This window comes from Homarus americanus, unplaced genomic scaffold (assembly GCF_018991925.1).
Source record: "Homarus americanus isolate GMGI-L3 unplaced genomic scaffold, GMGI_Hamer_2.0 scaffold36188, whole genome shotgun sequence".
NCBI lineage: Eukaryota > Metazoa > Arthropoda > Malacostraca > Decapoda > Nephropidae > Homarus > Homarus americanus.
Window position 1 is genome coordinate 4,424,127 of NW_024718183.1, and position 13,101 is coordinate 4,437,227.

The window sequence follows — 13,101 nt, forward strand, 5'->3', positions numbered from 1 at the left end:
TGTCAGAATTACTGACAAGTTAACTTATAAAAGCAAACAGTGGTCAGTCACAAGCATACATTAATAATGGTTAGAATGTATTAGGATCGTACTGGCGGTGCAGCAAAAGTAAATTTTCTACCTTCTCAAGGTTTGTCCTCAGACCCAACTGGCCCCTTTCTTCAACCATCTTGAGCACTTCAACCCTTACTCTAGCCAACTCCCCCTCCAGACCCCGGTACTGCTCTTCTAGCACACGTACTCTGCCCTGAAGGAAGGCGTATATACTGTCAGGGCAAAACACTGATGCGTGATTATTATTATGCATCATGTCCGTCGACAGTCCTGTTTATATTAAGAGAGGCATCCTGTACGTACCAACAGGGCAAAACACTGATGATTATGCATCATGCCCTTTGGTTATCCTGTTAAACAAAATAAAGCGACCCTTACCTCTCCTGCAGTACCCAGGGGCCGAAGGATTACTGGTTTAGCAACAGAAGACAGATCTGACGTAGACCCTGGATATGCGGTAGAGGAGTCAGCACCTCCGGACTCGGCAGGGCTGTCTACATCATGCCTACAGATGACATACAAGGTGTAAAAGCAGAGGTAAATTAACTAACAAGTGAAAAATTCAACAAATACAGGACTTAAAACTGCCTAATTAAACAAATACAGTATTGTACAGGTATTCCCAATCAGTTTTGTTTAAAATTATAAAATTTCCCAAATATTTGAAACTGGTAAGGATTGGATTCAACAAAAACTAAAATACTATTAGTTTTGAAGAGAACCATTGGTGTGGTGAGTGGGAGCCCAAGAGCTGCCATATAGGTAATTACTGTACTGTCCATCTCTGCTTTGTGTAGGACATTTTACACATTCACACATTTCATACCTTAGCCAAAGGATATTTCACATAATCAGAATTCTGCATGTTTTTCTGTCCTCAGGGTGTGTATAATACTGTACTGAGGTTGTAATGTACTCATAGTTATTGAGGAGATACAATGAAGAATATCCACACAACCTCTCCACACATACGTACACTTCAAGTATTTGGGGAATAGTTCAATCTTTTTCTCTAGTAAGATTGTTGTCTACTAATGAAATAATTTTTGTATAATATTTCCATTAAGGAATCCACCAAGTAAAATACAGTGGAAGTCTTTTGATACAATACCAATAACTAAGGACAGTTTCAAAACCATTACAGTATATTTGCTCCTTGATAATATATGTATACTGTACTGTACCTGTTAGCGAGGATAGTTTCCACACTGATGCGCTGTAATCGCTCCTGCTCCTCCCTGCATAGAGCCATCTCCAGCTCCTCCAGTGCCACGGTTAATTGACCCTGTGTGTCACCGCATCTCAAACACTGTTCAGTGAGACATATTATGTGAGGGACATATAACGTTCAAACATAATAACATATACAGTACAGTGTATACTTAAATTTAACATCAACAGCATCTTGCATGATGAACAATAATAATAAAAAGAATTGGTTGTATAAAAATGTCTAGTTGTGATCCTTGTTGTTGTGTAAATTCTCACTCAACTGTACAACTAACAAGAGGCAAACCTTATCCTTGAGGCTGGCAGGTGCTGATTGGGACGACTTGACGGGGGTGGACGAGACAAGGAAGCTTATATGACAAGTTTCAGGGGGAGACTGACTGAGCTGGGTTGTTGTCTTCTCTAGCTGCTCCTTGGCACCAGAACACTGCTCTAAAGCTGCTTCACACTCAAACTATCAAGAAAAATGTGAATACAATGGCAGAAACATCATTTAAAACATTACAATAATATAACCGGAAGAAAAAATACATCTAAAGAACATTACGCAAAATAAAAATATTAAATCCTATTATCTCTATGTTTTCTGGCCTTGTGCACCTGAATAAGACCCTTACTACTGCCCACCACCACACCTTACAGAACTCACTACCTAAAAGAAATAATCCAAGCTACTTCCTCTCATCCTCGTGTGAAGCAATGCACGATGAAGTACCAAATTATAGCGAGTCGCTTCGGATCGTGGAAGTAAAAATATTGGAAACTACAGAGATTGTCGGGATATTAACTCCCTTCACTACAGAGACGACCCCATACACAAGGGGTTAAGGATAATGTTAAAGATAATCAAATCATAACTATATTATTCACTGGTAAAAGCTGGAGTTGAGACAGCTGGACGGTCATTATGTAGGGCCAAAGGAGTGTTTGTTGGGGAAAATTTTCAACACTGAATCACCAAATGCATGGTTTGTTAATCATTTCATCCAGACCAATTATCCTATCTATCTATCTATCTATCTATCTATAAATATATCAATTTATCTACTAATCTAACTACCAATCTATCTATCACCTTCACTTTTTCCCCAAATTTTGGATGGGTTGGTCAAAGAAAATGGAAGGCCTCAATGAAAGGTGTGAGGGGAATATATGGTAGGGGAGTGTGGTGCAGGACAAGACCAGAAAGTGACAATAAATGGCTAAAATAACACATAAATCCACCCCATACAGTGAAACCTTGATTTAATGGGCTATAGGGAGATGAAAGTTCATTATATCAAGGGCCTGTTACATATAAAACCTCCATCTAACAAATTATATAGATGAAAGTTCATTATACTGAGGGTCGTTAGATATAAAATCTTCATCTAACGAATTATATAGAGATGAAAGTTCGTTATATCGAGGGCTCATTAGATGAAAAAACCCCATCTCACGGATTATATGGAGAGAGAAGTCTGCTATATCGAGGTTTCACTGTACCTACTTCCTTATATCCTAAACTTAAGAGATAAAGTGTAGAAGTTTTAACCACACAACTTAAAAAAAATGACTGTATTGTACCTCCTTCTTCTCTAGCTGGTGTGAAAATTCCTGTTTCTGTGCTGCTAACTCCTTGGCCAGTCTGTTCCTCTCCTCACGTAACCGCACTAGTTCCTTCTCCAACTCCTGAAAGACGCAGACGATGAAGATTCCTCATTACACCACAATTTCAAAATTCAGTTATGTATTTCAGCCATTCTTGAAACTTCTTTTAGAGAAACCACACACAAACACACGCACAAGAAAATAAGAATGGAGGAAACTACAGCGGGCCTATTGGCCCATATTGGACAGTCCCGTTTACACCCAACCCCTATTGCTCATATATCCATCCAACCTATATTTGAAGCTATCCAGCATATTCAAGTTAATGATGATGTTTGGTAACTTGTTCCACTCATCCACTACTCTATATCCAAACCAATGTTGACCTATCTCGCGCCCAATTCTAAATTTGTCTAATTTAAAACCATTGCTACGAGTTTGCTCCTGGTTGGATTGATAGTTTAAATACCTTTGTTATATAAACCAAAAAGATTAAACAAATAAATTCCTCGTGTATAAAAAAAGCAAAACCATAAATGAACCAAAAAAATACCCCAGGAAAAAAATAAAATAATTGCAACTCCTTAAACATAAGCGTATTTAATAGACAAACTTAAGAAAGGACAAAACCAGTGTAAAATTTTAACAGAATCTTGAAACAATTTCATGAAGCTTTATGATGAAATTAAAGCAAATTACTGTATTACACAAAAACAAAACAAATAAGATCTCAGTGATAAAACCAAATTAAACCTTACATGGAAAACAAAATAATAAAATCTCCAGAATAAAACCAAACACAAAACCTTGAACAAAAATAAAACAAATAAAGTATCCGAGAAAAACCAAGCAAAAAAAATTAGAACCATCACAGCAATAGGCCCAAACACAAACTCATAACACAACACATCATACTTGGTTTATTATCTGTAGTGTTTCTTGACCCTTTTGTAGCAGAAACAACTCCCACCCCACAAGCTGCTGAGTTACCAGGTCTTGCCCACCATACTTCTCATTTATACCCAAAACAGATGGAACAAGACATACACTTAGTATCATGAGAAAGACTCCTTAAAAGAACAACACTGTACAGTAAGTCCTTGTTTAACGATGCCCCCGATAACATTGTTTCGTTATGTCGCCATTCTTTAGATACCCATGATTCGGATAATGTCCCGCCAATTCAGTATAACGTCGTCACGGACTACTTTGTATGGCGCATCACCCTCTATCAGCTTGGCGCGCTACGCTCTCACTCGTGGAGCGTCACAGCATCCCCAAACGTCCCCAGTCTTTGTTAGGCTTCTACAGAATTCGTGCATGTTTTAGTGTTTTTGCTCTTAATACTGTACTCTAACCATTCGAAATGGCCTCCAAGCGCCCATCAAGTGCTACTGATACTAGTGTTGTGAAGAAGCAACATAAGACCATTGGCTTGCTACGAAAATGGAGGTTTTAAACCGGTTTGAGAAAGGTGATCGTGCGGTGGATATTGCTGCTGCCCTAGGTCTATCCCCCACAACAGTGCGTACTATCCAGACCAGCACGGACAAGATTAAGGCTAGTGCTGAAAGAGGTACTTCTCTGAGTGCAAGAAAGACAAGATGTGCTCGAAGTTCCGTGATTGAAAAGATGCTGGCTATGTGGATGGAGGACCAGAATCAACAAATCAACACGATGCCCCTGTGAGCCTTATGGTTATCCAGCATAAAGCAAAATCCTTGTTTGACGACTTAAAGGCACTAGAGGGTGAAGAATTGAAGGATGAGATCTTTATGGCCAGCCAAGGATTGTTTCAACGTTTTAAGCATCGTTATAACTTCCATAATATTAAGATGGCTGGTGAAGCTGCCAGTTCAGATATGGTTTCTGCCGAAATATTCCCACCGGAGTTCAAAAACGTTATAGAGGAAGGAGGCTACTCAGCGAAGCAAGTCTTCAATGTGGATGAAACTAGTTTCTTTTGGAAGAGGATGCCCGAAAGAACCTATATCTCCAAGGAAGAAAACAGAGCGCCAGGTTTTAAGGCGGCAAAACACAGCATGATGCTGCTGTTTGGCACGAATGCTGCTGGCAACCTCAAGCTGAAGCCTATGTTAATTTCTCGTGCTGCCAACCCACGGGCCCTGAAAGGCTACTCTAAGGATCACCTTCCTGTCATCTACAAGGCAAATAAGAAGGCATGGATAACCAGCGCCATATTTAGCTAGTGGTTAAATGTGTATGCCGTCCCTGCACTGAAGGATTATTGTGCCAAGGATAACCTGGATTTCAAAATTCTTCTTGTCGTTGACAGTGCTCCAGCGCATCCTCCCAGTCTCGATGATTTACATGACACTGTTCGAGTTGTATTCCTGCCTCCCAACACGACAGCACTGATGCAGCCTATGGACCAAGGCGTATTATTTACGGCGTACCATGGAACAACTGCTCAAGGCTACTGACTGCGGAACCCCAGTCAGAGCGGGAGGAGGAGCCACCCGCCGGGTCTCAGCGACTCACCACCCTCCCCCTCCGCTCCACTACACACTCGCTCCACCATCTCCGTCCATCAGTGAGTACAATACCAAACAATTTAGTTTATTTATTTATATGCTATTTTCTATAAAAATGCCAATGAATTTCTGTATATGTAATGTATTTCATGGGGCAAAGGGAGGCCCGGGGAACGTAACTCCCTATCAATTTCTTATGGGGAAAATTGATTCCGTTAACGTTGTTTCCGTTAACGTCACAGTTTTCAGGAACGGAACCACAACGTTAGGCGAGGACTTACTGTATATACATTTAGTACCATGAGAAAGACTCCTCCTCAACATTCATCACTGGACATCAATTACTGTACCCTGTACCACAATGGAGATAATGAATAAAGAATAAAAATAATAATACAGTATAAGGATGAATACCTTCGTTAGTCTAATTCAAAATTGTACTGAAAAAATACGATAACTAACAATGTGTTAAAACTATGGGATTAGTTTCTGATAAAGGAGGAGTTGTCATGTTGTATGCAAAAGAAAAATATGTTCTATGCTACACTAAAATCAGAATTAGGGAATTTCTTTGGCTATTAAGGTTTACAACTTGGGAGTAAGAAACAGAAAGTATTATACGGTACAATATTTATGAACTCAGACACTTTCAGTTTAACTCATAATAAACGTAAACAACGACACGAATCACTTTACACGCCCACGCATACAGACGCTGGTACAGTACAGTACTCAAAACTCTTCTCACTCACCTCTCTGGATTTTTTTGTACGTGGAGTATCTAACTGCTCACTGCCTCCATCACTCTTGTTCTTAACTCTCTCATCCTGTCTCTGAGAATCTGAATCCTCACCCAGGTCGTTTTTATATTCTTCTTTTACACTTGCTCGAACTTGCTTGAAGACCTGAAGAAAATACAACTTAAATTGTCATTCTATCAAACATAATGGTGATGAGGAAGATATTATCCATTAGTACTGTAGAATCACTTCCCACCATCTGCCAATTGATATGATTCATTAAAACTACTAATCATCTGGTTCTTTTATTTTTGAACAATAATTAATAATAGTTTAATGAGACAGTTTACAGTAGCTATAGAAAGTAAGTGATTTAATAATTCTCATAAGTTACCAAGGTTGTCTACTACACCCCCGAGCCTCACCTGATACTTCCCTCGACTCATCCAGTGTGAAACAACTCACTGACAACACAGAGTAGTGGTACATAATCATTACCCATGATCCTACAAGAACAAACTATCTCAATACACATTAACAAGGACCTCTGTATTTTTTCCCAAATTTATATTCGAAAGTAATAACTGATAGTGCCTTACCTGCTTCAGCTCCTTGTTCACTAGCTGTGAGGCACTCTTAATGCCCATACCAAATGTTTCTTTTATAGCATTAGTTTCACCGGCATCCTGAAACAAAGCACAACACAGCTTCAGAGGTATTTGTCAAGTGCAAATAAACAACAACCAATGGTAAACTAACGTAGAGCAAACATACCAGCCCTCTCTCACCTCTGACATCTGCTCATAACACTTCTTACACACACACACACACTTTCAAATACTACTAATACAACAGCTCCACCAAGATGCACATGATACACCCATAACTCTGAAACTATATAAATTGTAGCCTTAAAAAAGGAAATGTACAAGTTTTTCTACAATAATCGCCAAGAAGTTGAAAAAAGTCTATCAAAGAAAGTTGTAGGTACAGTTCTCAACAAAAAAAATAAATACAAATTAGTGACCAGTTGGTAGCTACAGGTAGATATTGCAAAACTTTGGGTAACTGAAAAAAATGGTACAGTACTTACACTGTCACTAGAACTTCTCCGAGGAACCTTGATTGCCAATTCATCAAGGGAAGTTGGCTGGGAAGAGTTGAGAGGCTGAGTGGATGGGGCTGGTGAGCTCTTGAGGAGGCTGCTCATGCTGGAGTCGAAGAAGGATTCATCATATGCTGAAAGTAAATGTTTAATGTTAAAGCAGATGGTCTTCCTGTTGTCTACATAATGATAAGATATATTGAATAAAGATACACAATACAGTACTAATATATACATAATGCAGTGAAACCTCTATTTAATGGACTATATAGAGAAGACAGTCCGTTATATCGAGGGTCTGTTAGATGTGAAACTTACATCTAACGGACTATATGGAGAGAGAGAGAGAGAGAGAGGTCTGTTATATGTACGGGTACAGTATTCAAGCAACAAAACACAACACAACTTAACTTACATCCAACATCAACATAGTGAACATTGACCCCCTTGCTGCAGCGCCGTACTTTACTGCCTCGTGGACTCTCTTCCTCACAACTGTCATCGCCCGAGCCACTGTTTGACCCTCGACGCTTCACTGGTGCCAGAAGACCCATTGGCTGGTCCACATAATCCCCGAGACAAGAACCATCCAAGCTGTTGTCCTTGTCACTGTAAAAGGTTTACACACCTCTATTAGTATTGGTTCTTCCTCAGGTGACAAATATTCACATCATAGCTTGTATTATACTCCGCTTGGTGGCCATCTCACTGAACATCACACAAACTTCAAGGAGGTGATAGATTCCTTGGCTAGACTGGCCCTCAGATGTAGTAGTAATTATGGGATATTACTTTGGCCATTTAATTCTCATTCTTGTCTGTTTTTCATTCATTTAGTAAACTTAATTAAGACCATAAACTAAACAATCCAAGTTAAATACAAAATACCTACATGAAACTGAATTATTAAACAAAAGATATAACAACATCAAAAGCTTCTGTACCTGCTTCTCATAGTGATCTGACGAATAGGGAAGGAGTCTATCTGAGAGAGCAGTTCATCGTTGTTGTCTCGGAGGTGTTGGTTCTCTGCTGTGACGTGCTCGAGGCGTTCCAGCAGCCTGCGGTATTCTTCCTCTCTTGGACTCATGGACTCATACTCTGCCACCTGGTGGGACATTTGGGATTCATGACTCATTACAGTACTCAATAAATCCAAAATACTGGGGAAGGGGGGGGGGGGTCCATGTTGTTGGTTATGTATGAAACAGGTATAACTATAACTAGATTTTTAACTTCCAAATACAGTATTGTATATTAATTTTCCAAACATAATTTCCAGTATTCATTCTTTCAAAAGACTAAAATGTTCTTTAAAACCTGAAACACTGTGCTGACCCTACTGTATAAATGGTTAACTTGACCATTATTTAGCTGAATAAAATAGTTGAGTGTCAGTGTCCCAGAAGCCATCTAATCTTAAGAGTCCTCTTTCATGTATATTATCACTCACTCATCTAATTATCTGTTGTAAATTCTTTGATAATCTGGGCATTGATGTTATGTTGTTCATGTGAACCAATTAGATTCAGTCTCATATCTCCCAGTAATTGCAAAATATTAAGTACAAATCCTTAACCCAGGCTCAACCAATGTACCAGGTTTGCCTCTAACAGTTACCTTGTTCTTGAGTGTCTGCATGTCCGCCACCTGCTTCTCCATCTGAGACAGCTGTCGTTCTGCCTCCCTCATCTTCTCACTCAGCTCCAAGTTTTCAACTTCCAAACGTTTCACATCCTACAGTGACAGAAAACAACAATATAAAAACTGTATTAACACAAATTAAACAGTATCTTTAGAACGCCATTTTGTTGTGGATATGTAGAGAGACCTGAGGCATGGAAGGGGGATAAGAGAGTTAAAAAAAATATAAATCTGAAAAAAATATTACCACATCTGCCTAAGTTTGTTAATACTGCAGTTAACATTGCTCTTTATTCTTCACATTTAATTAATATCTATATAACAAGAAAAACCCCAAAATCTAAATGTATAATTGTTGCGCGAGTCTATGTTATCACGAGTCGTATTTTTAGGTTTTAGTTCATTAGATCATTAGTGACTTTATATGTTGACTTACAGCGTAGAGTGAGGACAACTTAGTCTTCAACTTGGATTCTTCTTGTAGCAGCTGACTGTTGTGTGTCTGCATCTCTCTCGTCACGGCAGACACCTGTTCCCGGGCCGAGTCCCTCTCGTGGGTCACCGCCTCTTGTAACTCTCGCAGCTGATCCCGGTATTGTCTCTCCAACTCCCTGTAATTGACTCACACGATTTCAAGATTTGTTCTGCCACACACTGTCTCTTACTAAAAAAACTCTTTGAAAAACTTCTAGACTTTGAGGTAAGAGTGTGTTTCAAAGCGTGAGGGTAAACAATCTACTTAACCCATAGTCCTGAAGGGTTAAATAATCGTCCTTAAAAGGTTAAATCATCATCAGCAACGGGTTAAACCATAATCTCAAAGGGTTATATCATTGTCATCAAAGAGTTTAATCATCACTGTCAAAGGGTTAAGGTAAGTTTAAATCCTTGAGTATAGAACCTGCAAATATACATAAAAAGAAGAGTCACTCAGGGAAAGGGACAAAAGTAGTTCCTTATGAAGTGGAATACAGAATAAAAGCTTCATTTCTACACAAGATAACGCCCACAAAACTAATTCCCAAGTTCCACAAGACTAATACTGGGTGGAGGTGAACTGTACTGTACTGTACTTACTGTATCTGGTACTGAGATGATGCCTCCATGTGAGCATTGTGTTCGTCCAGCTCCTGAGCCAACAAGGCCAGCCTCTGATTGGCTTCGTTCAGATCAAACCTGAGCTTGTTCCTCTCACCACGAGCAGAGTCCAGAGAGAGCCTGCCAATTGTGTTCAAGATTTAACAGTGAAAGTCTTAACACTGATTTTTTTTAATGATGTGTCAACAGTTTCATAATTGCATACTGTAATTAAATCATCACTAAAATTATAATTCAACATTATTCTAATTACCAAGGACAAAATTAATGAACAACAACAACACATTCATGAACAAATCAATTATGAATTAAACATTACATCCATACATAATCCTGGACTTCCATTAATAATCTAAGTCATACACAATACTGTACCCTGATCACTAACATAAGTATTAATTTTCTAAACTCTCTTTTATACTGTAAGGCAACATTATAATACTCCCATACAACCAACTGTGATTTAATTCCAATTCCCTTAATGAGCCACAAACAGTGAAACAGAGTAAATACAGCATGCCCGGATAATTCGCGGTCCTCTACTATTCGTGGATGACACCCTGGATGTACCCAAGAATGTCTGCGGGTAGTTTTAAAGTTGCCGGCATTTTTGCGGCCAGCACGAGGAGCACGCAAGTTTTGTGGCATCCGCAAGGTGTCTCTCTTGTCCCAGGAGGCTGACCCACGTACGCTCCCCCTCAGTTTGGGATAAACACTTGTCCGTCTTGCGCGTGTGCTACTCTGCTCTTGTCACAACTGTGCTCCTCGTGCTTGTTATGGCTCCCAAACGCCCTCAACCACCTTCGTCCAGCCACAGGAAGGTGCACAAACAAGTGAGGAGAGAAAAGAAGGTCATGTATTTCTCCCATACATATGCCTGGCTACGCTTGGCAACGGGAGCGGGTGAAAGGAGTGACTGCCAGTTAGTGCATTGCCTGCAGTTGTAACTCTCCTCACTCTCTGACATATTTCACTGGATTTACTGTTATTAATAGTGTTTACTGATAGAATAGTGCTTAATAGTGATTAATCATGTCATTGTAGCTAGGTTAGCTCATCAATGCAACCACCAGGCTACTGGGCCAAACTGTGAGGTGTTATGGTTTTTTTTCAACTTGTATTTTTGGGTAGATACAGTATAAGTAATACTTCTTCATTTATTTTTACTCATTTACATGCAAAGACCATCCTACATACATACAGTCTCTCCTCGACTTACGACAGGGGTTCCATCCCGACGACCAGGTCATAAGTTGAATTGGTCGTAAGTCGAAAAGGCGAAAATAATACATAGAAATTCTAAAATGGGTCTCTTTTTCTTCTCAGCACCACAAGAACTCTCACTTTTACGCTTGCCAGCCATTTTGTAAGTACACAGCGCGATCACTAACGTCGGGACTCGAAAATACGTAATGTGTAAATATTTTATACGACCATGGCCATCGTACGGGTATGTCCGGATTGTCGTAAGTCGAATATGTCGTAAGTTGAGGAGAGACTGTATTGTGAAAAACTATACAGTATTACACCACAATTACCGACATCCTTCATATTGGGTTGGCTAGATGGCTACGAAAGAAATTCTGTAAGTTTGATCTACGTATCAACCCAGCTGGCGCTGGCGCCTTATGGCAACTAGACCAATTGAACTTTAATAACAAAGCACCGAGTTGACTTGAGGGTAGACTTGCATTTTTTTCTACATTACATTTTGTTGTCGTGTTTCTTATTATTTGTGAGAGGATTTCCCCATTATTATTTATTTGTAAGCATTTTAATAATAATAATAATAGTTAACGGTTTATTGAAAGAGCATGGCAGCCGGAAGGCTGAAAATATGCAATTACATAATTGGGGAATGGGTCTCTTGATTTACAAATAACATAAGTGATACAAATATGATATATAATAACTAAGTGGGGAGAAGGTTATAATACAGGGCATTTCAACATAGTGACAGTGAAAAAAGGTAAGATTGACTGGGAGTGAATACACACACTGGTAAATTACGAGTTGTTAATAATTTTTATAATGGTTTGGGACTGGGCTATTCTTACTGTGTGTGTGTGTGTGTGTTAAAGAAATAATTGTCCTAGGGGCAAACACATAAAAGGAATACCCATTTCTTTGCACACAAGTAAAAATGTACCCCCCGTCAGCAAATGTTATTCGCGGATTTGGCTTTTCGTGGCCATTTTGAGAACCTAACCCCCGCGAATTTGAAGGGCATGCTGTACCAAACATAACACATACTCAACGATCACTTTAATCCCAATGAGGTTTAGACTGATTAAGCTTATCTCACCTGTTGGTCATATACAGATAATGTTGGTCTTTGTGTTGTGTCTTGGCCAACCTCTCGGTGTTTACGTTGCAACGACAGTACAGTATAAGTACAGTGTACCCCCCTGTACAGGTATATATGCACTCACCCATGTTCAAGACACCTATGTTTAAAGACACTCACCCACAGTCAAGACAATCACCCACAGTCGAGACACTCACCCACAGTCAAGACACTCAGCCACAGTCAAGACACCCATGTTCAAGACACCTATGTTTAAAGACACTCACCCACAGTCAAGACACTCACCCACAGTCCAGACACTCACCCACAGTCAAGACACTCACCCACAGTCAAGACAATCACCCACAGTCGAGACACTCACCTGAGGAACTTTATGTCGTGGAGGTAAGTGAGGACACACATCTGCAGGGTGGAGACGGAGGCGTTGCTTGAGCCTTGGTCCTCGGTGATCTGACACTCCTCCTCTAGAGCCACGGACAGGTCACAGAGGGAGAGTCGCTCGCGGGACCGGTGAGGGAAGCCCATCTCCCGCAGTATGCTCACCCCGTTATTGATGTTGAGGGACTCCCACAGCTCTAGTATGTTGTCCACAGTGGTGTACCTGAAGGAGGAGAAGTTTTTGCTTTATAGACTGATAGACCCTATACTTTTTATATATATATTTTTTTTTTACGGGGATTAGCCCACCAGGGCACAGGCCACTGACTCACATCGAGCCTGGGGGCGAAAATGTAATAATCATAATAATAATAATAATAATAATAATAATAATAATAATAATAATAATAATAATAATAATAACAACAATAATAATATACTACTACTACTACTACTACT

The 13,101-nt window shown here is 39.6% G+C and overlaps 1 protein-coding gene across 5 annotated transcripts in view; it reads right to left on the reverse strand.

The window, feature by feature from the left end:
• Positions 1-13,101, reverse strand: part of LOC121859270 (ninein-like) — a 76,865-nt gene that overhangs the window by 15,294 nt on the left and 48,470 nt on the right. For 3 of the 5 annotated variants that reach the window (XM_042356034.1, XM_042356035.1, XM_042356036.1), the window contains exons 7-20: positions 12,626-12,865; positions 9,936-10,076; positions 9,295-9,469; positions 8,835-8,951; positions 8,159-8,322; positions 7,630-7,823; positions 7,203-7,348; positions 6,709-6,795; positions 6,122-6,274; positions 2,851-2,955; positions 1,571-1,738; positions 1,239-1,363; positions 433-559; positions 122-247 (exon numbers count right to left, since the gene is read on the reverse strand). In XM_042356034.1, coding sequence (XP_042211968.1) covers positions 122-247; positions 433-559; positions 1,239-1,363; positions 1,571-1,738; positions 2,851-2,955; positions 6,122-6,274; positions 6,709-6,795; positions 7,203-7,348; positions 7,630-7,823; positions 8,159-8,322; positions 8,835-8,951; positions 9,295-9,469; positions 9,936-10,076; positions 12,626-12,865 — 2,068 coding nt within the window. The remainder of the gene's footprint in view (positions 1-121; positions 248-432; positions 560-1,238; positions 1,364-1,570; positions 1,739-2,850; positions 2,956-6,121; positions 6,275-6,708; positions 6,796-7,202; positions 7,349-7,629; positions 7,824-8,158; positions 8,323-8,834; positions 8,952-9,294; positions 9,470-9,935; positions 10,077-12,625; positions 12,866-13,101) is intronic. The other 2 variants (XM_042356038.1, XM_042356037.1) reach the window with 1 other exon arrangement.